This window comes from Papilio xuthus, unplaced genomic scaffold (assembly GCF_000836235.2).
Source record: "Papilio xuthus unplaced genomic scaffold, Pxut_1.1 DF829129.1, whole genome shotgun sequence".
Classification (NCBI taxonomy): domain Eukaryota; kingdom Metazoa; phylum Arthropoda; class Insecta; order Lepidoptera; family Papilionidae; genus Papilio; species Papilio xuthus.
In genome coordinates this window covers 2,532,477-2,560,396 of record NW_013529520.1, presented here as the reverse complement: position 1 = coordinate 2,560,396, position 27,920 = coordinate 2,532,477, and the positions used below count along the sequence as shown (strand labels likewise).

The following is a 27,920-nucleotide window of genomic DNA, read 5'->3' as shown; positions in this document are numbered from 1 at the left end:
TAAAGATTAAGTCCAAATAAAGTAGATCGTGCAAAAGCAAAAGTACAAAGACATCTCATAACACTGGCACATAACATGTTAATTGTTTTTATATAAACATTAAAATCCAAACAATTTTAACAATTTTTAATTTTTCAAAAAAAAATATGGCAACATAAATAAACGCTTACGACACACACATAGCACGTTTAAAGCATTATTTATGTAAGGCACTGTTTTTTGGTTTTTTACAAAAAAAACTAAACACAAAACAATTGATACGATTCTTATATAAAAAAAATATCTTTTATAATATTATTGTACTCTAAGGTTTCAAACAAATTTTACAGCTTTATTTTTCACATACAAATTAATAATTAATATCAATTAAGTCTTCGATATGGAAACATTTGTGCATCGTTTAAACGAAAGGAAATTTTGTAATTAACGAATTCTCAATACCATCCTTTTAAGAGAAGTTTGGTATTGAAAATTCTTTCTGCTGGTTACATATAAATTGCATTATGACAAAAATAATATCTTTATATGATATCCAAAGTAGTCAAGCGAGCAAACTTAAAACAGAATTACATATATTAAAATGTAAGCAACAATAACTTTTAACAATTTTAAATTTCTTTATTCAAAACAATCAAATTAAATTGAGATAATTTAACAAACTTTGCAATTACTAACAACGATACAGAGAACATTAAAAACAAAGACGGAAGACTAAATCGTAATAAGAAAAAACGTTACAAAATCTTGTAAATATTATAAATATGTCTGTATAAATGCATATCGGCTGTAATCACAATTGGTAACTTGACACGTGGTATCCTACATACCTACTGTTCATTACTCATACCATAAATAAATATAGAAAATATCATAGAATATAGTAAAATAAGTTTAAATTAAGAGGTAAATTGTTTTCTGATACAAAGAGACAAAAAAGGGTTACAATCAGTTTCACACAATATAATGGTCCGTAGTTTGGAATTATAATTCCAAAGTAAATTAGCTCACTTTATTCGTATCTCGTAGCAGTATAGCATTTGCATTTGTACGTTGCTGAGGTTAAATATAAAAAATATAGCACACGGTTATATAATCCATTACACAAGATACAATCAGACAAATGCATAAATTTAATGTACATGGTAATCAAAAATCATAAAGTATTTGGTATACAATTTTTCACATTTTTTTTTAAAATATGATTGGAGGACAAATTAAAAAGCGACCAGCTTGATTCGCCGAAATAGCGAAGCGACCGTTGCTCGTGAACGAAGTGATCCGCATTTACAGATACGTAGTCTACCTATAATCGACGGAGGAGGGGAAACACGGAAAGAAAATGTATCCCCTCCCCATGCGTCCCCTCCTCCGTCCCATCCGCTTTCCCTTTTTTTTAAAGTAAAGAGTGGGAAGGGAAAAGAGACTAAAATTAGGTCTCCCACACCATACAAAAGAAGTCGGGGATAACAAATTTTGATTACCTTGTACATTGCCTGATAAATCAGCGGAAGCCGGTCAGGTTGAGGTGGTGCAGGTTGAAGTGATAGGCGAGTGCGTGCAGCGTGAGCATCAGCGTGGTGCGGTCCAGCAGTAGAAAGAAGTCGGCCAGGGGGCGCAGAGTACGCTGCGGGCGCGGTGGGCGTGGCGACATTCCTTCTACGGCCTCATGTCAACGTGGCGCGCGCATCAGCCGCTCGCACTGCGCCAGCAGGTAGCGCTTCTGCTGCTCGTCGTACAGGAATATCACTTTGCCTGAACCGGAGCTCGAGAACATTCCCAACACTTTCTTCTTTGCTGTTGGTATGTACACTCCTTTGCTGACCGCTGTGGGGACTTCGGGGATCTCCGTCCAGAGGTAAGTCCATACGATCTGTCGAGAAGTTAATATTAGCTCTAGTTGTTACGATATTTTTTCCACATTGTGTACCGAGTATACTAAAGTTAGCTTTAAAGTGAAAATACACGTAAAAATGTATGGTGATGAAATCGGCATATTTAATGATCAGTAACAGTGGTGGTTACCTGCCAGCCGCCGAAGACGTTGTTTCGCTCAAGGTAGAGCAGACGCTTGTCGGTGCACATGACCGCCTCCTTGCCCGCGATCACCCACACGTGCGCCTCGTAAGTGTCCGTGCTCACAAACTTGCCCTAACAGACACATTAAGGGTAAAATTACAGGAAAAATCTTATCCGGTCAGTACTAAAACAGAGTTTCTAATTTAGGAACTAAATTTAGGAGTTGTTGCATATCAAATGAAGTTACCTTCTCCAGTTCGGAGAGCATCTTGTAGCCCTCAGCCTGCAGACGGGAGTAGGGTCGCACGCCGGCGTCGGGCGGCAAGTAGCGTGCCGCGCGCCGCTTCGTCACCTCCTCCGACAGATCAGCCGCCCTGATGTACGCATTGTAATACTTTATACTATGTATACAACTAACAATACGATGTGAGACAATTTTATTTCATGCATTCTAGTTGCATACTGAATTAATTGTGTTAATCACATATTATGCTGCGATAATAAGTACAACAAATGTGCAGGTTTAATAGACAAGCACTGCTTTAAAAAAGCATAAATATTATAGGACAGAACAAAGTGGAAATACATCAAAAAATTAACGTAAAAATAAATAATAGTAAAAAATAAATGATCAACGTTAGTTTTCTATGCACTACTATTAATTCAATGACTATGTCAGAAACAAATTACATACAAACAAAACATAAATACATTTAAAACCTACTACAATAAAGACACAATCCTATATCTTACAACATCGAAACTTATTTATATAAACAACGATGTACACGAAATAATCAACACCTTTATTACCTTCGAAATAACGACACTATATAGGATCTTTTATTATACGATTTAGTGTTACACTATTACTACACTGATTTTCAACTCTGCATCGTGATGTTGTAGGACCTTTTAACGGAGGTGAGCAGTCCGGAGGTGAAGTCTACGACTCCGCTGACAGGTCGCACGACGAGGCCGACAGCGCCGTGTCCGAGGCCGCGCACGAAGCCGCCCGCCCCGCCCTCCTGCGCGCCCTGTATCGGCCGCGTCAGCACGCCGCGCACGCCGTCCACCACACCCTAAACACCCCCCACCCACCCCACTGACCATTGCACCACACACGGACTTATTGAACCTAACTTCTACTATTGTACTCCTGTTTGCTTATTTATGACGCTATTTGTATATTTTTCAAAATCACGATATTAAGTCGCGACACCACAGTCTACTCTCCGAAACGACAGTTTTGTCTAAACAACAATATACCAAATACGAACATAACACCAACCAACTTGACACATCTTTCAAATAGGACGGGTTAATTCAACTCGACAGTAAAAATAAAACTCCAACAAACACGCCGACGACGAGACTTCTTTTACCATTTAGACCAGTTTGTATAAGTAACCCATGTGTTATTGCGATACATACAAATATATACATTAAACAAAGGCGCATGCAAAATAAAACAAAAAGTGAAGCGAGAGGCAGCGGGCATGCGAGCAAGCGAGCGGTACTCGCTCACCTCTTGACGGCGTCCAGTGAGCCGGACGCGAAGTCCACGACCCCAGCGGTGGGGCGCGCCACCAGGCCCACGGCACCCATGCCCAGACCTCTGAAGAAGCCCTCCACGCCGTGATCCCGCGCGCCTTCGAACGGCTTCGTGAACACACCCGTCACGCCATCCACTACGCCCTAGTTTGTAATACACCAAAACACTCTATAATATCACACACACATCACATGGGCGACACCAGTCAATCATAATATCATAATTACTTTTCATCAATATATCTATTAGATTTAGTAGAAACCATACCATAACAAGTCCTTTCCCGCTCCTCGCCAAACCTTCCTGCAAGTTAGCTGGAGGTTTGTTGATGTTATCGCGCCGGCGACGTTGGTAATCCTATAGATACAATCAAAATCTTCATGATGTTGCTAATATGTCGCATTGTATGTGTATAGGCAACAAAGTATGTAAGCAAGTGTATTATACAATGAATCAGGGCTAGGTGACCTTATCTAGTGAGAGCGCGGCCAGGCCGTGTCCCATGGCGCCGGTGATGCGTGACACCGCGCCCGCCGCTCCGCCCACCGTGTGCCCCACCAGCGACCGCACGCCCAGCATCAGACCCTCCGCGAACTCGCCCGGACCTTGGATTGCACCCTGCAAACACCATTTATGTCATTTAATCCACAATAATAAATATTAAAATAATGTAGTATTTGTTTTTAAGAAAAGGCCTTACCTAAACGAATAGGGGACAGAACTGAACGCTCTAAGTATGTGGCGCTAGAGCCAAGAGTGGGCTTTCATCTATCAGATACCAAGTTTTCATACATTCTAGCAATCTTAAAAAAATGTATAAATATTCCCATTGCGTGTCATATTTGGAGTTGATTAACAACTGAACAAAAGAATAAATAGATAAACGAATGAAGTAAGCTAACACATACTTGGAACGGTTCATAGAAGAGATCCTCGACTCCTTTCTTGAGTCCGATAACGAGGCCGTAGGGATTGCCGATGACGTCTAGACCTAGTACTAGCACGTACAGCTGCTTGAGGGCCTGACCCGTGTAATGACTCTGCACTTGACTGATCAGTTCCTTCTGTGATAGGAACTCGTAGTTCCTCTCGTAATATGATAACCTAGAAAAGCATAAGAGACGTTTAAATGTAAGAAACTCAACTTAGATGACTTAACATTTTTGTATAAGATTTTTTTTAAATAAATAAAAAATTAAAAAATGTACAAACTTAAAGACGACGTCATTCATATCAGTCAAGGTGACGCCGATACTTTGTAGTAAAGTTCCTACGAATGTAGGAAGTTGCGTTGCACCGCCCAAGGAAAATGATACGTGGACCTGAAATATACATTGTTTTCTTTACTTTTGAAATTATTTGGATCCCTGCTCATATAATTGTTTACCTCAAAAGTGCTTTTATTAGTACAAGTAGTAGTACAATATTTGTCTCTAAAGTCCTTGACTATATAAACAATAGAATTAACGTATTTTCTTGAAAATTCAGCACACGTTAATTCTTTTAAACGAAAAGCATACCTTAAGCGGTGACAAGTGCAGGTTGTCATAGAAGTTCTTGAGGTCGGAGGCGGCGCCGAGAGCTGCCAGCGCCTCCAGCGGCTGCCCCGCGCGCTCCATGTCCAGCTGGAACGCGTCCAGCTGCAACAACACACGATACACTTTACAAGATACTATGACCTTCTCATTTGTACTTCAAGGTTTTACAATCTTATATGTCTTCTTAAATGCAAAGATTGAAGATTCCTTCTTGTTTTTTTCTAAGTTGTCTTACCGCCTCCTGTTCGGTGAGAAGTCGCTGCGGGAACATGCCCATGAGGGCATTGATGAGGCCCATGTCGACCTTCACGTGGAACTCTTGGATGAGCACCTTGTAGTACTTGTATTGCCGCACCTTGCTGTGCTCCATTATGCGCTCCACAATAGACACCTCGATGAACGGCTTCATACCTTCAGATAATATCAGAAAATTGTACAAAAGGTCTTTCTAACCTTGATATTTTTGTAAATTACACATTTAAAGACTTTTCATATTATGTAACATAAGTCAGCCAAAATGGAATGATTAGACTACGACATTATACACGGGTACATTGACCGTGGTTTTTCAGACCAAAATATCTTTTAAAAGATATTATTATCACTGTTTTGTCAAAGATGCGGACAAAGATAACTTACTATTTTAGTTTTATAGGGAGATTCGGTCTTAGAAACCCACGGTCAGCACATACATTGAAGTGACTCTGTATGTATACGCGTGTATTTTCACTGACTCATACCTAAAGCTTCTCCCTGGCTGGCTAAAAAGTCTACAATATGATGTACGCATGTGGCTTAGTACCGTTGGGGTCGTCGTTAGCGACGGACTTGGGCGGAGGCACGGGCGCGAGCAGCACGGGGAATGTGGGCAGTGGCAGCTGCTGGTCCACCTGCAGGCGGTGTAGGCGAGCGTGCAGCCGCCTCGAGTGCGCCGTCACGCCCAAGCTCGCCCACAGTCCCGGCTCCTGCGTGCGCCGCATAAGACGCGGGGACGGCTTCAGAATGCGCATCTCTTCGAAGTCCACCTGCCGGATACAAGTTTGTTAATTATTACCTACATAAACTTTGTGTCAGTGATCGTTAATATCATTAATATGTGTTAACAGGTGCAACTTACTTCCATTTTTTCATCAATTAATATTCTACACGGCACCGGTTCGTCGCTGACCATCTTCTCAGTGATGTAGCGTTGGTAGGCTTCTTCCAGTTGAAGCAGTTTCGGGCCTTCGATCTTCTTGTAGCGACGAGCTCCCAGCTTGCACTGCTCCCAGATTATTCCAGAACTGATACACAAATAAGAGAACTTAGAAAGGGATTTTTAATAGAGACGGCACTTTTTGATTTGGGTAAATTACTAAGACATGGTCTCCTAATGACATGCGAAAATAAAGTATAGCTTTAATTGGGCGCCAAACAAGACGTTAAACATATTCTACTGACTTGGATATGCTGACGTATACGATCTCTAGTGCCTCCATGTCATTAACTAGGGATAGTCCGAGGCCGTGCATGGCGAGGACGAGCTCGGTGCGCAGCGGCTCCGCCTCGCCCAGCGTGTGCGCGCCCGCAGCCAGCAGCGCGTCGCCAGTCAACAGCACCACGCGCTGCAGCCCGTCCAGGAACGACACCCACGACATCCGCTCCGTCTCGCTTATCCTGTATACACAATATTACATTTAAATATCAATTTTGCAGGTGACGGTGACGAAAAGGCTGAGAGTTGTGTGTGGGTACAACAAATCAAATCTAACAGTAGGTTTCAAATGCAAAGATACTCGAATCTATACATATTGTAGTCTTTGTTTTATCAATGAGAATGAAAGGGATGACAATATGTTTTGATACAATTGTACAGTAAAAAATGTATACTTACATAAATTCTCCAATACCGTCTTTCCTAAGATCGTTGTATATTTCAGTCTTCTTGTGGCCTTCGAATATCAGCATGCGGGGCCCGGCTGGATTATCCCACGTGAACAGCATACGATGCATAGGTGGTATTTTTCTAAAATATCAATAAGATTATAAAAGCTAAATATGCTAACACGTTCAGTGTCGTCAAAACGCCAAGTCCACTTTACGTGGCTTTGAACGTGTTAAAAGTTGGTACATGATGACGTCACTAGGTGCACTTACTTGACGTTAACGTTCTCGCGCTCGTAGACGACGATAGGGTGGGGGGAGAAGTTGACGAGTAGCGCGGGGGCGTGGCCGTCGCGGTACTGGCGCACCGTCACATAAGTGCCGCCTTCGCTCAGCTGCACCTCCACGTGCAGCCCACCGTACTACACATACAATACATAAATACTTCGCCGCAAAACAAATAATATATAATAAATATTGTTCTCCTTGGTATACTGACCTCGTTGTTAAGCTTGAGGCAGACAGTGTGCTGTTCTGTGTACAGGAAGGGCGCGGCGTGCTCGACGGAGCCCGCTACACGTAACAACAGCAGCTTGTCCTCCCGCTCCACCACCGGCCACAGCGCTGAACTTGACTTTTGTTCAACCTAACAATATCATTGTTATTACTTCTACTACTAACACGATATCTTATATTATAAATGCGAATTTTTATATGGATGGATGGATGTTTGTTTAAAGGTATCTCCGGAACGGCTCAACGGATCTTGATGAAATTTGGCACAGATGTAGAATATAGTCTAGAAGAACACATAGGCTACTCACAAAGTTTTTATTTAATTCAGCGTAAACGGAGTCGCAGGTGACGGCTAGTCAATATATTTTTGATAACTTTGTTGTCTTTGTTGACATGGAATATTTGAATACCGTGAACATAACACAAATTATTGTAAATTATATAGAATTATACAAAATAAAAGGTTTATTTGTTAAGCAATTAAATGGCTTACACAGATTTTTTCTAACATTGATAGGTGCACATTTACCTCTCTCCAGGGATCGCCAGATCTATGTAGCTCCTGGTATTGAATAGCGAAGGGCGCCTCGTTTATGATCAGGAAGAAAGGCGTGAATATCACCATCTTCGTTAAACTATTGAACGTCAACTGATTCGTAACTGCAACCTGTGTAAAAAACAAACACATTAAAATCACACTTCTTTCAATAATTGTCTTTATTTTAAGTTTTCTTTAAATTTGTTTTTTTTTTTTGTATAAAAATTCAACCAAGATATTTATAATCTTTTTTTCTAAAGGTTGAGTAGGTTTTAATGTGCCATCATGGTTGTTTAAATTGTTATCCTATAATTTACTTGTATAACAAACCTGGTAAGTTCTTCCTTCATTCCTGCATATAACAACACCGGAGCTGCCGGGCACGTCTAGAGAGAACTTGTCCGACCACTCCCCGAACTCCACTCTAATGGCTGCCTTCTTCTTGCCGAAGAAGTTCTTAGCACGGAACGAAAATAGTATCGGTTCCTTGTAGTCTTTCGGATGGAAGATTACATTACCCATTTCATCAGCATTCTAAAAAAGCAAAGATAAAGAATCAAAATACTATATATAAATACTAGTATACAAAAATATAGTAAAGAGCTAATTTATTTTCTTATAATTTCCATTACCTATATATTTTACGCATTACACCTGATTAATGTTGATTTTCATGCAATTTATAAGCTTTATACGCAACATGCAACATGCTTTTCTAGTCTTAAATATACACCTGGAACTTTAGCATAATTTTCTAAATTAGAGGCAGTGGAGCATATTTATGTGTTAAATAAAATAGACCAATTCCTAGACAAAGATGTTATTGAACCTAATGTACAACTTGGTATTATACAAAGGAATATGTAAAGATTTCCAATCGATGAAATAGACGCGTTTCTAGAATGATCCAAAGGAGGGAAATGGGTGTGTCAAGTTGTGCTCAATATTACACAAGTGCTATCGCTCTTCTCTATTTTTCTTTCCCATAACCGAAACATTTAATAAAAAATATAAACTCTATGTTTTTATAATTTAAAATTCGTTTAGCACAAAATCTTAAGAAGAATTTAGGACTAAGTTTAACTCCCAACTACATTTATATTCTTTGATTACTAATGGAAACTCATCTAGCTAATTTCTAGACCTTTGTTAAGTAACATTTGTGATATAAAGTGTTTACACTAGTGCGTGGTAATCTATAATGTAGCCTGCACTCACCGAGCACGACGTATGACGTCTAACTAAATCACAGCAACGTGAATTTGCAATCTGTCGAAAAACTAAACATTACAGCGACGACTAATGAGTGCAATCAACCACCTACATGATTCCTACACTTGTCATAATCAAATCGATTAAATGGTATGTCTTAGAAATACATGCGAACTATGTCATTCAAATAAATATAAGGCCCTGTCCCAAGGTACAAGAACTTAAAGATAGCTAAATTTCAATGTTTTTTATACCATTGTTAATTGTTTTTTTAATTCGAAAGCAACTCATAGTATATAATTATACTTTGAGATATGGCCTATTGTTAATGCAAAGCAAAAGATATGGCGTATTCACGATTCTATTATCGAAACCAAAAAAAACTTAAGAACAGCATAGATATAATTAATAATTGTTAATAAATAGCATTAATCGAAATAAAATGAACCGGCAAAGTAAAAGAAAATACAGTCGGAATACTACAAGCATCTTAAAGATACCTTGTTGGGTGAGCTGGAGTCTTTTTCTGGTTTCTTTGATTTCTGTAACCATTTAATCTTTTATAGCCAATTGAAGGAGACAACTACTTGTTAGTGTTACATCACACTACTTTTTACATGGACATACACAACTGGTCTAATGGTAGAATTAGTACAATTTTGATACTACCGAGTGAATACGATAGAATTCATTTATAAAAATTAAGGATACACGATACAAGACGGAGTTCAACGAGACAATAAAAAGCATAAATATAACCTGTAATAAATATAATCTTTTTCAAATAACCTATAGAAACCTATAGAAATAAAGTCATCATCCAAGATATACGAGTTTACGCTTCTCAATACTATAGAGTCTTCAATCATTATTAAAATTAATGTTTGCTAAATACTCTTGAATATTTACTGTAGATGTATTTCGTACACTAATAGTGGAATGTGTACTGTATACTAACTTTGTAATTGTACTGTATGCTAGTAGTGTAATGTGTACTGTATACCAATTGTGTAATGTGTACTATATTCTAGGTGTGTACTGACCCTGTAGCAGAGCGTGAAGCCGGTCTTGTTGAGCATCCAGAAGGGGCAGTAAAGGGAGAGGACCTGTGTGCCCTCAGTATCGCTGCTATGAACACCCAGGTCTAAAGTCATCACAGACGGGCTGTCGTGAGACTCGAACGACCAGACGGACAGTTCCGTCTCCTCATCAGGCAGATTCTTGGTGCATACCCAGCATTTATCTAAGTAGCTTTGTATCTGAAAATTTTAAATGTATAATTAAAATGTCGCATATATTAGTACTGCTTATGGATAAAAGTTAGATTTTTGAATAGTAAAATGCGTTTGGAATAAATGGTTAGTTGATTTCATAATTTCAATTTTGAAAACATGTATAATAGACAATTGATGTAACATCTTACCATGACAACAATGGAGGCTCTATTTGGCGCGAGATGTGACAGATGGAACATCTCTCCGGGCTTGAAGATTTGTGTACGCTTGAGGCCGAGCTGCGAGACTACGATGTCGACGGGCAGGCAGTTCTGCAGCTTTACCGCAGGCTTCAGCACCACCTCGTAGCACGAGGACGCAAACGTGTGCCGGTTCGAGTGCTCAAAGAATACTTGCTCCATACTGCCCACCGCCTGTTATAGAAAATTACAAATTATATTGACATGAGAAGATAGATGCTACATAGACGCCGCCACCAACGATTTTTATTATTGAGGAAAGCTCATTTGACTTACTTTTAGATAAAACTTTTCACCACTAGTCTTATCCTTTGAGTCACACTGCAACAGCTTTGTTATGGACACTTCATTCTGCAATTCGCGCCAAATGAATGGCGATACGGACACTGTAAAACCTGAAAGTAATAAATTTATATGTAGATGCTCGACTCCTATCACATTTACTATGAATAAGGTGTTAGTACCTTCAACGGAGAAGAAGAGTTCCGCGGTGGGCGTGTGCACGGCCTGCAGCGGCAGCCGCAGCACGCCGGCCGGCTTCACCTCGCCCAGCAGCCGCACCTCGTTGCCGCTCAGCGTCATGTAGTACACCGACACGTTCACTGACAGCGTGTTTATTACCTACAACACGCCATGAAAATTATATACATTCTAATTTTATATTAATGTATGTAGAGGAGCTCCAAAATTATTTACCACTAGTAATATTATAAATCCTTTTTTCTCGTCTTGCGGCACCGAGAACCTCTTAATTTGTAGGCAGTTCTGTATTAAGCTCTTTCAAATCACAATAAAATCCACCCCTGACCAATGTCTTTGGCCTAACAATATTCTATTATTTAATAATACTACAATATTTTTTAACCAGCTGAAGACTATTAAATACGTAGCAATTTACCTGCACGATGCTACGCAGATATATATGCAGCGCGGCGTCTTGCATCATGATATCGGATATGAGTCCGCGCGGCTCCACAGCAGCGGCGTGAGGGACGTGCTTCTCCAGCGTGCCCGTAGTGCCCGCCCCACCAGTCGCGCCTCGTGACCCTGAATGTCGCCGTCCCAAAGTGAAGTACCGTTTGTCTGCACGCTCCACCGGGATTATTATTTCTTCGTCTAGTTCCACTATCTAAAATCATATTTTTTTGTTAATTTGTGGAAAAGGTACTGTTATTTCAATCGCCCATGATGGTGGTATTGATGATACCTTAACGTTTAATTTAAGAGGCGGAGGCGGTTCGTTAAGTTTCATCAAATTGAGACCGCCATGTTTCAGTTGCAAAGGAACGCATGCGCCCGGCTCTAGGACAACTTCTCTGAAATATTAATGTTTAATTAGTCACTGTAATACATGTCTGACAAAAAAAATGTACATTAAATTTGTAACACATTAAAGCTTAATTCCTTACCTATAATCACTAGACTTGTGTTCATCTATGAGAAAAACTGAGAAATCTTTGTTATTCTGTAGTAAAAGCTTCGCTGTGAGGCCGATACAGTTATGTAGAACATACGGGGCGCCCAAGTATTCCTTTTTGGTGATCTAAAAAAAAACAATATATCCAAAACACAAAAAGATGTGTATGATGTAACAGTTTATAAATTTGTAAGAAATAATATACATACATCGTCAACCTTAGCCTTGGTGAGAATGGTGGTGTCGGCCTCGGTGGCCACTGCGGCGGCAAACGAGTTTCCTAGCTGTGTCAGCACCTATAACGAAAAAAAACATTTAAGTGTTACTTTAATTTGGCTGTTATTTATTCTATAATAAACAAAATCTACTCTCCAATCGCAATATTCACTAGGTTTGTGTTTAAATCATTTTTGTATTCTATTATAATTGTAACAGCTGACATACTTCCATGCCGGTCCTGGTGATGGTGATCTCGAGAGGTTCGCTGCTGGAGATGGTGATGGTCTTGTTGGCCTGCCGCTGCGCCACCACCTGCAGGTTGGCCGCCTCGTCCGTCGTGTCGATTACTGTGTGCGTTTCTTGTGGTTTCATAACAACCTACAGACGAATAAAATAACACATCTCATATATATTTTTGTTTATCCCATACCTTTGTACTTACACTTAACTGCCTTTTGCATTCTTACGTAGTTATTAAGAAAAGCCTTTAGTGGTCACTTAATGACTTCGGATGCAGTAGTAAGTGACATCTCGTGTGTCTATACCAATGTATCATTAATGGAAAATGTTCAGATTTATTTGTTGTTCTAGTTGTACCTCCATCTTGAGTTCCCAAGGCACGTGCCTGTACTGCGAGTCCTTGAGTACTTCGACTGGCTCGATGAGAGGCTCCCACACGGCGCGACCGATGTTGTAGTAAGACACCTGCATCGCCCACGTCGACTCCATGTACAGCTGGCGAATTCAAATTCAATTAAAATCAATTATTTCGTTAAAATAATTCAATTAACCGTAAGTTTCGGAGACCGAAATTATAGAGATGGCGATATGTTTTATAGAGATTTCGATTTGAGAAAACAACTACATGCGTCATCAGCATCATAAGTAGTCTCCAATACTGTAGAATTAGTATGAGAAAACGACACTAAGGGACCCATTAACGATTCTGAATGTGACAATGTATGTGACTCACATCAGAGCTCCAGTCTCTGAGCTGCGCGGTGAGCGAGGCCTGCATGACGAGTACTGGTATGGTCTCGTTGCCTATGTCCATCTCCAGTGAGATAACTATGGAGGGGCTGGACAGCAAACAGATCTCCCCCGCTGGAGGCCGCTCCTGCTCCAGCCCCGAGGGTGACTCCAAGTTGATCGCTTCCTCTGCCTCCTCTGGAATTAAAAAAAAAACCATCAGATATAGTACCTCCTGTTATAACTCTCTCTTGTTTCTCACTCACTATCGAGGACATCGCCTGTCGTTAAAAGAAAAGTTGTTGTCTCTGTTTTTTGTAATAGAATAAAAAGGATATCAATATCAATGTGTTTAACATTTCAGTGATATTCTGCGATTTGATTTAATAAAATGTAAAACTACTAAATAAATTTTCTTAGTAGTGACTATTTAGCAAAATATTAATAAGGGCTGAATATATTTTTGCGAGTTGAAAATAACTATGTAGTTTACCAGTTTTCAAAAACCAATATGAGTTAGGTCGGAATGGTTGTATGGCCCACAGGTTGTCGTATATGATGGCCTTGTCGTCCTCCTCCACGTTGTCTTCCTCGCTGCTCGTCATCGTGGCCAATACTCGATTCAATAGACCAATTATATCTTTAAACAAAAAAAACCTTAAAGGCTACATTTTAAGTACATCCAAAAACACTAAAATGATATTTTTTGTAAATAGCAAAGCTCTAACTGTAAAGGAGACTCGGTTCATGCTATATGTTTTAGCTCCATAGAAATAAGTATCTTAACACTCCAGACATAAAAATAAATCGGCTATATCAACTGTGAATTTTATTCTTATTTGGGTTTGCTGTGGTGTGTACTGACCGGGCGAGACTGTAAGCTTTATATCGGAGACGGCGAGATCGACGTGCGGCCCGCTGCCAGGCGGCTGCGAGAGCGCGAGCGAGACGTGCGCAGGCGCAAGTAGCGTGCGTGGCGCGCCGGCCCTGCCTAGCTGGCGCAGCACCAGCTGCAGCCCCGTCACTCCGCCCTCCGCCACCATGCGCTCTACCGTTCGTCGCAGCTTGAAGCGACCCTCCATCTGACATATTACATACAACACTTGTAAATTGGATTATCTTTAGTTTTGTTTATAACCTATACATAAAGATTTTTTTACTTGGAAAAATAAATTGACACTGTAAAAATGCTGGTAATATGTATTTGTACAGGTGTCGCTCGGCTTCTTCTGTTCAATACTAATTGAACATATATAAATATCATAAACATTCATGTTCTCACATTTAGGACCAGAGCGTCGCACTGCTTCTGCTCGAGTGACTCCACCAGTATGATGTCTGGCTGCTCGATCTTTACATTGACGGTCATCATGGACGGCTTCTGCGCAGGCTCTACCACCGCACTGCTCGTCATCGTCTTCCGTCTCTGCACCAATATAATATTATTATACACTATAGACTACGATAGCTAAAGAGTAAAAAAAACTATTCTAATGATCCTTTTATTACTAAATTTACACTAGGAAGGACTACTTAAACTCTCTGAGTCTCTGTAAAATTATAAAAGTAAGTACAAAAAAGAGATGAAGAAACTGATTAGCATGTTGAACTTGATTAATGTCCAGTTAGGATAGATTGAAATATTATACTAACGGCAGCATTGTCTATGGACTTGTCAGCGTTGGGCTTGAGCTTGACGTCTGCGGCGTCAGGCGCGTCCTCCGCCAGGCCCGTCGTCATGAACTCCGCGATCTTGTTCAGGAAGTCCATCGCCAGAATCAGATTGAAACTGAATATTCTCATGTCGACTGAAACATAATATTATATTGAATTTACTTTATTAATTCATAGAAATATAAATAATTTGCATTCTTCTCATGTTGGTGTAATATATGAAATTCTGTCAAACTTACTAAATGTGTCCGAGTTCTTCATAGTGTATGTGATATCGATCATGCTGCGTATTTTATCGTTTGCCTCCATAATAGTAGACGATTCCTGCGTTCGTTCTAACAATGTTTCTTGATTATCACGCCGTCTTTCCAGATATCTATACAAAGAAATAAAAATAATTTTCTTTCTACTTTCTCTTACTTCGTGTCAGTCAGTCAAGTTCCTTATTTATTTATCTCGTTTTTTAGCATAAATGTTAACAATTTGTTACGTCCCACTACCCGTGAAATTCAACTGCCACGACATTTGTATGCAAACATTTTTTTTAAAAATAATAACAATATGCTTTTAGACAAGTATTACATTTGTGTAAACTCTACAGTCAATATCTAACAGTCAATAAATACCGTGTAATCTTAGCCCCTCTTCCTGGGCGCGTGTCGTCCAACGTGCAGTCGACCAGCAGTACCGAAGTGTGCAGAGAGCCGTCCGAGAACATCCGCCCCTTGACCGACAGCAGCGCGAGGCAGAACCGCGCTAGATCCACATCCAGACTCTTTGATGGATTCTCAACCTAAAAAAAAAGAAAATTTGATCATGTCTATTTTCATAAATGTTGCCTAAATATTTGTCGACTTCTATCAATCATTCAATGTTACTAAATTTTGTTTTCTTAAAAAGAAAGCAGAATATTAGATTTTTTTATTGACGATTATTTAGATTTTTATGTTATTATATGTTTTGTTTCCCCATTTATTAACAAAAAAAATAGTATTTAGAAGAATTTACAAAGTACTTACAGAAACAGTAGTATTCAAAAGATCAATAACGAAGCTATCCATAGTGAATGCAAATTTAATAGTTGTCCTGGGTTTCTTGTCCTCAGTGGGTGTGACAGGAGTTGACACAGATTTGACTTGCACTTTGCTGATCTGAGTCTTGACTCCGGCCTTGGATGTAGCCTTGGGTATGCTCTGTGCGGCTTTTGTGTCTTCAGTCTTTGTCTGTCCCTCTTGAAGGTTTTGATTTAGGATCTTCATAATACTCTTGTAGTCGCTGTGCCCTACTGTTATCTGCAAACATTGAATTATATTAAGATTATGAACTTTTCTTTGCATTATTTTATGTTTATGAAGTTCTCTACATATAGAGTGTTAGGCGATTAAAGATCGTTGTTATTTGAATGTATTGTAATATATAATGTGCGTTACCGCGATGGTATTCATCCTGCCGGAGATGTCTAGGTCTGGCAGTGTGTCGTACCACTGCGACAGGCTGCGCTTCACAAACAGCTTGAAGCTGGTGGGACGTAGCAACTTGCGCTCGTGCAGCACGTCCAGCTGCTCCGCGCGCAGCTCCACGCACGACAGCTTCATATCCTCCAGCTCCAGCATCAGCTCGTCCACTGTCACCTTGTTACTTACGTCCTGTTTCATAATATTGAATGTCACATTATGTAATCACAAACGGGAATCTGATATTTTAAAGTAACCATAATTCGATTCAAGTAATGTCGTCTCAGACTGTGGATCCACTTATCACTTTTAATGTCAAGTTTTACTGGCAAATTATTAATTGCGCGTTATAGTTCGTGAAGGCAGATTTTAAATCAAAAAATATACACCGTGAAAGGGGTTGACCATAGATATAGTGGTTCTTATACTCACAGCGACAGGCAGATCAACGAACTGGTTATTAAGAGTCATTCGTCCAAGGTCGACAAGCACGGCGTGTCGGCTGGTGGAGTTCTCCGGTACGAGGATGATGGGCGCAGCAAGGCGCACCTTCAGCGACAACTTTGTCAGGTTCTGGTACGCGTTCTGCACATTGGCACGCGCCGCGTCCGCCGCCTGCGACGACGCTTCAATGATCGCTTGCTGTGCCGTTTGGAAGTTGTTCAGGAACTCCTGCAAATACACGTAAGCAATGAAATTAATAAACAAATCATGAACAATAACACATGGTTCTTAACAGATTACAAACTGAAGTTCAAATTCAGTTATAGTTAGCATAATATCTTCACTTAAAAATGTAAAATATACTTACCAGCATCGATGTGACGAACCAATTTAGGAAGACGATACGCAAGCAGTTGATCTGCGCGTCTATCGACATGTTAACATCGCTGACGCTCGGATACTGCTCCAAATTGTACATCACTATTTGTACATTGATAACGTCGCCGCCGAGCACTTTTAGAATCTAAAAAAAAAGAAATGTAGACACAACTGTAAGAAAATTAAAACCTTTTAATACATCAATTTCAAGTCGCGCGTTGTTAAAGAGTAAAAGTCGCGGGAATGGCGAGGTAAGGTGCCACCGGTTGGAGGTACTGAGCAACAAAATTTTCTCGACTAATACCGATATTCGGATAACATTGTTAACTGACCTCTCTATGTATAGTCTCGGGGTTGAGGTCCTCTACTTTAATGGATGCGATGGCGCAGTCAAGTTGTGTGTAGGAGGGTTTCAGCACGAGGCCGGCACCGGCACCCTGCAGACGCAGCACGGCAAGTGGCCGGCGCTCTGTTGCGAATCCAATTTCCACTGCTCCGATCTTCACGTTCACCTTCAGCTGGATGCTCTCAATCTGCTTACGACGCGCGGGCTTTGATACACTCGCTGAAATACATATTTATTTATAATGTTACGTAGTTTTAGTTCAAAAACTCTCTCCATCCAAACCTCTGTCTCTCTCACGGCCTTTCTTGCCTCTTCGCAAATCACAAATCCACATCTTATCCAAACAATGCAACTTTAGCAAAATACCTTTTGATTTGGCCACAGAAAATTCTTCATCTTCCATAATAGTTTCCAATGGACCTGCATTAGCGTATCTGTCGACTTTGCTTTGGATGTTTTGTAAACGAGTCTAGAAAAAAAAAACAAAAAAAATTGTCAATGAAAACAAAGTGAAATGAATCAGCAAAGCAACAGATTTTAGACCACACTTGCAAACGCAAAGGTTTTGTATTTTATCACTCTTGTGAATTTTAATATTAATAAAATATTATACTTTTTAATCATACCTGATATTCATTGGCAATGATGAGTATCTCTTGCAGCCCTTGCAGATGTAACAAGAGTTTGAGTGTGGTGAAATCTAATTCAATAAGTTGCTCGATAGATCCATAATGACTTCTGAATTCTGGACATTTCTTGTCAACCTAAAAAAACATATTACTTTAAACATCAATTTATTTATTAAAGAAAGCTCTATAAAGAAATTATATTTTGCATAAAAATATGAGAAAACCTAACAAAGATTAACAAGCATCGTTTTATTTAATATTTTTGCAATTTTTACATTGAATTACAAAAATCAAAGGAACAGAAAACTTTTGGAAATTAATAGTACAATTTTCATATTAATAAATTTCCATACTGAATTAGCTGTAATAAACTTACATTACGATACGTGACCGCGAACAAATACTGACTGGTTGTCACGGCTGTATCCGTGACGTCAATATCCGGTACTTCTGGTGTTTCTATCATATTGATAATACGATGTCCAGTTCTGTGATGCTGCATGTTGACCGCGCCCAGTCTCACAGTCGCCTCTAATGTGAACGTCTTCTGGGTTGCTGTTAATTCTAGCAATTGCAGTGAGAACACTAAGAATTTGTCGTAACCTCGAGATTGTGCTGATATCTTTCGATTCACGCTAAGAATTAGTTCTGAAAACAATGGAAAATGGATTATGATATACTCAAAAAAATACGTTGAAAAAGCAGATTAATTTGTAATTTACTAACTAATAATTCTTGTAGCCATTGCAACAAAGTTCTAGGATACGGTTCAATGACGGGATTCGAACCCACGGCTACATTAAATGTCTTTAAACAAGACTATTGGCATATCATGGCACATAAAAAGGACTTTATATGCCTTTTATTAATTATCTTTACCTTTCATAATAAAGAATGCCTCCACTTCTGTCAGCTGGACGGATTGTTCATCAGTTTTCCTTTGCTTTGAGCGCGCTGTGTCCCTTCTCTGTTTCTCTGCAGGGTCCAAATACTTGAGCAATGATAGACTCGACGCCTTCGAATCGCTGGCCTAAAATTAATTAAAAATGAAATTATTTACATTGCTTATAATTATGTACGTTCCTAAAATGAGTATTATTTTAGATTATACAACGTAATATCGTATATAAATAAATTATTAAATAAATCGAAAAGACTACATTATAAATTCTACAATAGATGACATTCTAAATTCTTAATTATAATAACATTTTCCTACGAGTGTATAACTACAAACATACATGTTCCTTAGTACATTTAATCTAAAAATGTGACTTTATTGACAGCTAAGAGTTACCGCAATGCCGTCGGTGCGAGGCTCACCAAAGAGCGGGTATTCAAGCACTTGACCACTCACAGTATACGCAAATTTGTAGCAAAATATCTTCGGACGGAAAAAATAAAACAAACTCAAATAAAAAGGAAACTAATAGCCACTAAATAAAAGGTTTCATATCTCAAATCAGTAAAAATGTTAGATGCGGATAGGATGAAGAGAAAAAAAAGTAAATATTACCTTTAGTTGTGTCGTCTCTTCGGATTGTGGTAAAGGCATGCTCACTAATATTTCGCATAGTGTTAGCAACCTGAAAATAATTAACGTATTATTTTGAAGTCGTTATTTAATACGATTTTAAGACGCCAAGATATTTGTAAAAATCAATACCTATCCTCTGAGACTGAGATTGCAATCTTCTCCAGTTCGCCGCGGACCTTGATCTTGGGCATACGTGGGTCGTCGGTGATGAGGCACTTGTGTATCTGTATGGTGAGGTTTGTGGGCTGCAGTAGATGCAGCGGCGTCCCTACCTCAGATCCTATAGCCGTCTGCCACTCCTCTTGTGCTGACGCTATGACGATCTGAAAGTAACGAGTAAATTTTTACCAACTGGTACACAATAACAATCGTAAATATCTTAGACTACAAGCTGATCTAATCAAATTTTACAACCATGTATGCGAACTTTTTATGGTGAAAAACAAGCAAGCGGGTTCACCTTACATTAAGTGACCTCCCATATGTATGTAAAATCCTCCTGCATCATCATTAGAGGAAATACAGAATACTTCTATTCAAAAATTTATAGCGCCACCTATCATCACAACAAGACATTACCTGCATCTCAGTAAGCTGCAGCGCCATCTTGTCGTAGCTACGCGCTGTGATCTCGCGCAGGATATCCTCATCTGCCAGCCCCTCCCGATGCAGCTTGTGCACGTCGAGCGTCTCCGGTCGCGGCGCAGACTTCACACTGATCGCACCCAGCTTCACCACCACGCATGCTTCGTTACTATGAAAACGTAGTTTAATTATTATAATTATCCATTTCAACATTCGTCTATCCCCATATTGACTGTTCGAAAGTTCTCTTTATTACCTTAATATGGTTTAAATAACATTTAAATTTAAATACATAAATAAAAAGATTGTCAATTGTATGTTGAATAACAACATAATTTTTGTTTGCTTACCCTCTGTATATACCAGTCTGGGGCACAATAATGTATGAGGCGGCGATGTCTATATCCAAATCGATGAATGTATGATGATGCACTGCATACTGCATTCCCAGTGCGGATTTTTCTTTTAAATCTGACAATTTATTACCCGCTGCAGCTTGTAAACTGAAACATAAATAAATACAACAGATAAACTATTTTTGAAATACTAATTACTTTGTGCAGTCATTTTAGATTTGCTTCAATTATTAATATACTGTTAGTTGTTTCAGAAATCATATTTTACAATAACAAACAGAAAAGAAACAACTTTTTACTTCCTATGTTGAAATTTACTTAGAACTTCTGTGCAATATTGCAAAAAAAACCTTCTACAAATATTGTAATTCTTAAGGCCTGTTCTTGAGGCCTATGTCAACGTAAGTCCTAAATAAGCTACTTGGAACTAATCTCTCGAATAAAGTCGACTTTAGCGTTTAACAATCTCGAAATAAGCCGTGAAATGCAAATTATTTTGACATGAAGTGTGTTAATTTATTTAATACTTATTCAAAACTTTACTTGGACATTGTGAAATAGGCGCTTAGTATATATGACATACGTGGTCAAAGCGGTGGATTCGGTGGGTGGTTTGAAGACGTTGACAATCTCGATGACAGTCTGCGCGTCATACACAATTTGAAGCGGCCGCGCCAGGACCTGTACCCGTTGGTCACACTTGCCGTCTGCAAACACAAACAACTCTTTATTCTATTTTATGAATATTTTATACAGTTCATTTTCGAGTCTATAAACCATGTTTCATTACATTTTAGAGATAAAAAAATCAATTTATTATTTTTCAGTCTACTGAAAGAAATTTTTTTGTTAGAGACGAAGAACTGACCTAATGGATTTGTTTCGAACACAACATTCAACAAGTTGGCGTCTTGCGTAACTTCTTTGGACGTGACCATTTGAGGCACAATATCGCCTTGCTGCACGCCAGACACCGTGAACGATTTCATTTGAACGTCAACCCTGAAAAATTGTCATATTAGTTATATTGATAACTTTTGCCCTCGATTTCATCAGCGCAATATTTAAAAAAAAGTAGCCAAATGGAAAAGGAATAAAATAAAAACATTCCCGCGTGCTTCAGCTGCCATCCCACGAAAGATCCATTAAAATTAGTCCATAATCTGTTTTACCGACACGCCCTATCATGTCGTGACGTCTCACGAGATGGCTCTGGTTACTGAGCAGTATACCTGAGTGCATTGGCGCTGGGGCGTTGGTTCATATCGAGCTGTACGGTATCGACCCGCGCGCGCAGCACCTCCGCCTGATCTGTGACGGCGAGTTGCAGCCGGTCCAGCCGGAAGTGACCTTCTACCGCCACGTACTCCACGGGCAGGTGTAGCGGCGCGCTGTTCTCCTGGTAGTCGATCGCACGGAACAGCTTCTCCTTCTCCTCCACCGTCATGGCCTTCTCGAACTGTTTCACTGGAAAACAAATCCACAATCGTAAACCAGTTGTTGACAGAGACTATACTCAACGACTCATAGTTAATAAATCCGAAATTCGTATGATTCCTATGTAAAAAGAAAAATATATAAGAAAATTATATATTTACTTATAGCAGTGCCTTCTGTAAGTTCTTCATCCTTGGAACTGCCTCTAGACCACCAGCCTCCGAACCAGCCTCGAGACTTACGGGCTTCTTCTTCCATTTTACCCAATCTTTCCACCTGTAGAAGATAATAAATTCAATAGATTTAAATGTTTGGATGGATGGATGGATGGACGGATTAATGGATGTTTGTTTGGAGGTATCTCCAGAATGGCTGAACGGATTTTGTTGAAATCTGGCACAGTTATAGAACATAGTCTGGAAAAACAGAGTCGCGGTCGACAGCTAGTAGGATATAAATAGTTAGAGAAAAACAAAAAAAAACTAGTTGTAGAGTTATAGTGGAATGACAAATGTCACTCACCTCCATTTCTATCCTCTGTCTGATGACTACTAAATTAAGAAGATCTAATGACTTCTCAGCTTGGCAGATGGTATTATTCTGATCGGTGGTAACTTTCCCTTTATTAGTGAGCTTGCATTGGTACGCGCTAGCATAGTCCTTGCACAGCTGACGATGGCTCAGCATGTGCGTCCAATCCCAATTCTTACGACGACGTCTAACTTCGTCTTCTAATATACAAGTGTATGCAAAATGCCACCATTGTTTGTAATGATTCTTGTATGTCTTTACGTCTGGACGGTATTTCCTATGATCAAAAAAAAAATAGTTTGACTTGGATAGAGTTGATTATTTAACCAACTGTTTGCATCTCTAAGGTTAATTATCTTATTAGAGAGTATAAGACTATTTTTCGTTATACTAATTTTTATACTAGCTTTCCATTTATGTAATTTTTCTACTTGAACGGAGTGTGTGATATACAAAATCCTGGTCATATGGAGTTAGTCTCTTAATGGTAGATGGATCAATGTATAGTTACAAACCTGTAGGGGGCTCCTTTGCTCATCCTGTCCATGGAATCAGCGAGCAGCATCATATCCTGGTACTGGGCCTTAGTGAGGCTGACAGACAGCTGCTCCATGTGCAGACTGAGTATTACTTTAGGTATACTGAATTTAGGTGTGTCGCCCTCCGGCTTGGGATTCAGTTTTAACTTGGCAGTGGCATTAATTGGACCCAATGCTGAAAGTAATATAAATAAAATTATTTTTTTACCATTAAGTCCTTAAATAAATGCTTAAGCTAACGCCTCAAACAGAACTATTCCTCACCATATTTATAAGAAGACGGTTGCGATGATTTTGTAGCGATCTCATTCTGAAGCCTAGTCTTGATGTCCTGAGCTTCAGACTTTGAATACAGCTCTGTCGCTGGATTCCAATAAATCGCTAATCCTTCCAAATCCAATATCTAACAACAGAAATACTTAACTTATTACCATGTTTTTAGAGATATGAAAATAAACCAGATTTAGTATTATCAGGAAATAATAATAAGAAAGTAAAACTTATTGCGAAAACACATAACATTACAATCGTCCTTCTATAAAATACATGCGCATTACATTTGCGAAATCTAGGACACTAGATCTCATTTCTAGATATCACATTTAAGAACTTCATTATTGTTGGCAGCTGTTTTTATGACTATTACCTACTTTGAAGCAACTATGTTTCATGCTTCCATAAAAATATAACTTTGATACTACAAAGATCACCAAAATTAAATAAGCATTTATTTTTATAGCATATCCTGATAATTGCTCTAGAAATATAGATAATAATATAATGAAATATCCAAATTCATTGAGAGTAGATATTGCATAATATCTTTATCAAATTTATTATAGAGACATCATTTTCATGCCTACTCTAAATGGACAGAATATAGGATGTACAGAAAATACGCACTTAACATAATCCGCGCCCTAATAAATCCATCCCTGCCATTCTTTCCTTATCAAAAACAGATTAGTAAATAAGGATGAGAATAATATATGTACCTTAAAAATTTTGGTGACAGCTTCTTGAATAACTGCTTGTTTCCAGTTCTCATCGGTGGTGTGTACAGACAGGTTGTGTAATGTGATCCCAAAGGAGAATGGGGCTTTTGGATTCGTTATACTGTCCTCATACCTTATATGGATGTCAGTTATTTTTAACTGCACATTCTTAATTATCTGTGTCACTAACTTCTCGACGAAGGTCTCATCCAGTTTGTTCTGATCTGCAGGAAGATTTACAATGTTATCATTGAAAATATGGTTAACATCTTTATCAAAGATTTATTATTTTTTATAGGACAATATTTTTTTAAAAGCAACACAATTATTTAAAACTAAAGTCTAACGAAATTAGGAAAATAATTAAAAACTCATTGTGGTCAAACAGGCTTACTTTAGTTAAAAATTAACTAATTTATTTAGATTGGTATAAAAATTCATTTTAATTCAGTAAATCATTTATATTCCAATGTGAAATATAAAATACTTAAAAGAATTAGTATACTTCTTGGACCTTCGAAGAAAGTGTAAAGAATAATATAACCATTCTCATATTTTATGTACCAATAGCGATACGATTCCATATTTGATTATCAGATATTGACAAATACAAAAAGCACTTAAGGAAACGACCATTTATAGCTATCATGATAAGATATACAATTGTGATATGCAGTCACATTCTGCATTATGCGTTTATAGGCATTTTACTTTTATCAAAATTAAAAAAAAATCTAACAATGGTTTCATTATTTACATAATGTTTTAAAATAAACTGTAAAGGGAAATTAATAACCTTTAAAGATAATGGATGTACAAATTTGAAACATGCGTACACAAATTCAGTTTGTTATCCTCATAGTTAGTCAACAGCACTTTGCCTTATACCTATATATACATTTTCCCTACCTTTTTGTGCTTCTTTCTTCTTGGCTTCTTCAACTCTGGCAAGCTCCGCTTGTTTCGACGCTAGCGCCATCTTTTCTTCCTTCTCCGGGTCATATTTAACTTCAGCAGATGGATTTACAATCAAGAAAAGTCGTTCGATTGTTGCTTCTACTGAAGCACCATATAGATTCTTCCATGGTATTTTAAGGACGAGCTTTCCTATATGTCAAGAAAAGATTTTAGTAGTCGCTTTTGCCCCTTAAACATTTTGCATGTTTAATCGCATATTATTTAGTAAAAAAAGGTGCATTCATTTAGTAACCTAACGTAGTTATCTGTTATTTATTTTGAATCTTAAACATAACAGAGTACGGCTCATTTTATTTTTCACAATAATCTAGGCTCTGATAACTTAAATTAGGGTTCATCCGTTGTAACAATAGTGTGGGAAATTAGCGCTGATTTATTATCACCGCATCGGAGGTCAGACAGTGCCGACCTTCGTGATATGTGTGACTCACTTGCGCAACAGAACTGCCGTTTTTAGGGCATGATGTCATTCCAAATTAATAGGTGAATAAATTATTACCACCATGCTCTGTGCTGCATGATAATTGCTCACCTTTATATGAACTAGGCTACTGTGATATGAATAGAATAATTTGTTAGGTATGTCATTTTGAAAAATGCCTGTTGATTGCATTGTTTTTTTTGGGATTTTGTGAACAAAACTAATGCGTAACTGAGTAATGTTACTCGCTTTTATTAGAACACTAACCCATGTTATTATTATTAATATTTAACACAAAAATTATATGTTCATTTTTTTAAATTTAATAAAAATGAGTAAAGTCCTTCTGTTTTAAACTGATTACTGTAAAAACTTTTTTTTATTAATAAAGAAAGATTGTTACAAAACAAAATATGCTTTCTTTTGTTTATTTTGATGTAAGCCCAATAGAAAGTTATCTAAACAAAGCTACATATAGTGACACAAAAATGTGCCATAGTATAGCATTCAATTATGTTAATTAACTAATTTGATTAAGTCCTCATTCTACCTAGTATATTAATTTTCCATGAACTAGACACAGCTTTTAACAATGTATTCATTCAATTGCCTATGTGTTCTAAGTAACCAAGTTCTAAGGATCAAAGGTTCTTAAGCAAACCAACACAGACCTAAAAATTTTACATCTCCCTTTTTTCAACTTGCTGTTGTAAAAGCATGAAAAGTTATGTCATGTTTGTTTAAACAAAAATATTTCACATTAAAAGCACTGTAAATAACAATAAAAAATGTATTTAGTTTTATTTACTTCATAACTATTTACGAAACACCATAATCATTCAGTTATTGCCTTCTAAGGATAAAAACTTTTACTCAAAATGTTATTAATAAGTTTTGAGTATGTTTTACAAATTATGTCTTGTGATGCAAATTATTTTATTTATCTCTCGAAAAACTTGAATGTCATGAATTAGAAATTGCAGAGGTATTTTAATATCAAGAGCGTTGGTGGCTCAGAGGTCAAGCACTTGACTTGCAATATGCAGGTCCTGGGTTTGAATCCCGCCATGTACTAATGTGTTTTTCGATTTCCGATTTACATATGTACATTTGTCCGACATTCTTACGGTGAAGGAAAACATCGTGATGCAACTTGCACATATCTGAGAAGAAAATGTAAAGATATATGTGAAGTCAACCAACCCGCACTTGGCCAGCATGGTTGTCTATGGCCTAATCACCCCTAACTTAGGGTAGGCTCCAGGCCCCTCGGAGGGGAGGTATAGTGAGCTGATGATGATTTTAATATCCCTTTAGCAATTGTAATTTTTATATAAATCTACATACATTTTTACAACATTAAATTAAATGAAAAACAATATTGATTAAACCAAGCATTACATTTTTCTTCTGTCTCATACTACCCACTTTATAATAACAGAATTATAACTTTTATTAAACTTCTATACACTATGAGTACAGCATGTATCTTATTGTCGTAAATTCTATGTTATATATCTGTTGTCATTATTTAAATAAAGAGTTTATAACTGTAACATTTTAAAGCTATTGCTCTTTATTGCTTTATCTAACAGAAAAGTATCAATAAAAAATAATTAACGACAAATAAACAAAACAAACCACTGTACTTTAGAGAACGAGGTGCGGTCTTTTTAATTTTTTGCGACTTACCTAGGTGGCCATAAACTGTCTGAACAGGGATGTTGAGTTCTTCCAAGGCATTTTGTTTTAATATTAAGTTTTCTAGCACTACGTCGCCTGAAAAATAACACCAAATTCATAAATAACTACTGTCCTACAGTAGTATGACATCACTTGACTAAAAAACTTACCGCCCCATATTCCTAACTTTAACTGAGACCTGTTCAAATTCTCCACGTAGTCCCCTAGAAATCTATTAAGAACATCAACAACTATCGATTCAAACACCATTTTTGTTCAATAATTGTTTAAACCTAAAGGTTTTAAAATATTACGATTACTTATGTCATGGTAAGACGTAACTTCGAGTCCTATAAACAAATCACATGCACTAAAAACTACTCCAAAATAACGAACACTAGATTTCTAATAAAATGGCATGTCTACGTATCATAGAAGACAAAAGAAATTGATTAAGAAATAAATTTACGCCGCCGAAAATGATTTTAAGAACAGCGCAGATTTGATTTGTTTTTGAATAGATTTAGTGATGTCCTTTTCAATTTTAAAGACACTATATCGATTGAAAAAATATACCAATTGAGGTTTTCGATACATCGATTTAATATTTTTTGTA

At 38.0% G+C, this 27,920-nt stretch overlaps 1 protein-coding gene across 4 annotated transcripts; it reads right to left on the bottom strand.

Moving 5' to 3' along the window:
• Positions 1-294: 294 nt before the first annotated feature.
• Vps13 (vacuolar protein sorting 13C) lies at positions 295-27,811 on the bottom strand. 4 transcript variants are annotated; one of them, XM_013315805.1, is made up of 61 exons: positions 27,475-27,811; positions 27,314-27,400; positions 25,132-25,329; positions 24,223-24,446; positions 23,492-23,630; positions 23,204-23,402; positions 22,680-22,965; positions 22,319-22,433; positions 21,953-22,187; positions 21,589-21,722; positions 21,304-21,427; positions 20,715-20,867; positions 20,359-20,533; positions 19,909-20,102; positions 19,759-19,828; positions 19,540-19,626; positions 19,122-19,272; positions 18,619-18,890; positions 18,240-18,377; positions 17,980-18,082; positions 17,600-17,832; positions 17,257-17,412; positions 16,878-17,117; positions 16,422-16,637; positions 16,011-16,283; positions 15,618-15,784; positions 15,231-15,367; positions 14,971-15,125; positions 14,600-14,743; positions 14,183-14,399; positions 13,811-13,957; positions 13,322-13,515; positions 12,946-13,083; positions 12,574-12,726; positions 12,339-12,425; positions 12,122-12,255; positions 11,920-12,028; positions 11,611-11,841; positions 11,177-11,333; positions 10,989-11,107; positions 10,662-10,886; positions 10,282-10,497; positions 9,739-9,780; positions 8,357-8,560; positions 8,018-8,155; positions 7,472-7,618; positions 7,246-7,394; positions 6,983-7,114; positions 6,550-6,765; positions 6,227-6,392; positions 5,912-6,134; positions 5,345-5,520; positions 5,092-5,211; positions 4,784-4,893; positions 4,480-4,675; positions 4,040-4,189; positions 3,839-3,928; positions 3,545-3,714; positions 2,264-2,390; positions 2,023-2,148; positions 295-1,870 (listed from the first exon to the last, which is right to left on the bottom strand). In XM_013315805.1, the coding sequence occupies exons 1-61, from the start codon at positions 27,572-27,574 to the stop codon at positions 1,670-1,672; spliced, it is 9,915 nt and encodes a 3,304-aa protein (XP_013171259.1). In that variant the 5' UTR covers positions 27,575-27,811; the 3' UTR covers positions 295-1,669. The 4 variants fall into 4 exon arrangements, with proteins under 4 accessions (XP_013171259.1, XP_013171266.1, XP_013171273.1 ...); XM_013315812.1 differs by lacking the exon at positions 3,545-3,714 and adding an exon at positions 2,929-3,098; XM_013315819.1 differs by lacking the exon at positions 9,739-9,780.
• Between the last annotated feature and the right edge of the window lie 109 nt (positions 27,812-27,920).

Bases quoted from the DNA above. Each gene is read 5' to 3' on its own strand.
- Vps13 (XM_013315805.1), bottom strand. From the start codon at position 27,574: ATGGTGTTTGAATCGATAGTTGTTGATGTTCTTAATAGATTTCTAGGG. The intron at 21,428-21,588 runs GTCAGTTCTTCG...TTGTGTTTGCAG, and splicing joins GTTCGAAACAAATCCATTAG to ACGGCAAGTGTGACCAACGG. The intron at 6,393-6,549 runs GTCAGTAGAATA...TTTGTGTATCAG, and splicing joins GTATACGTCAGCATATCCAA to TTCTGGAATAATCTGGGAGC.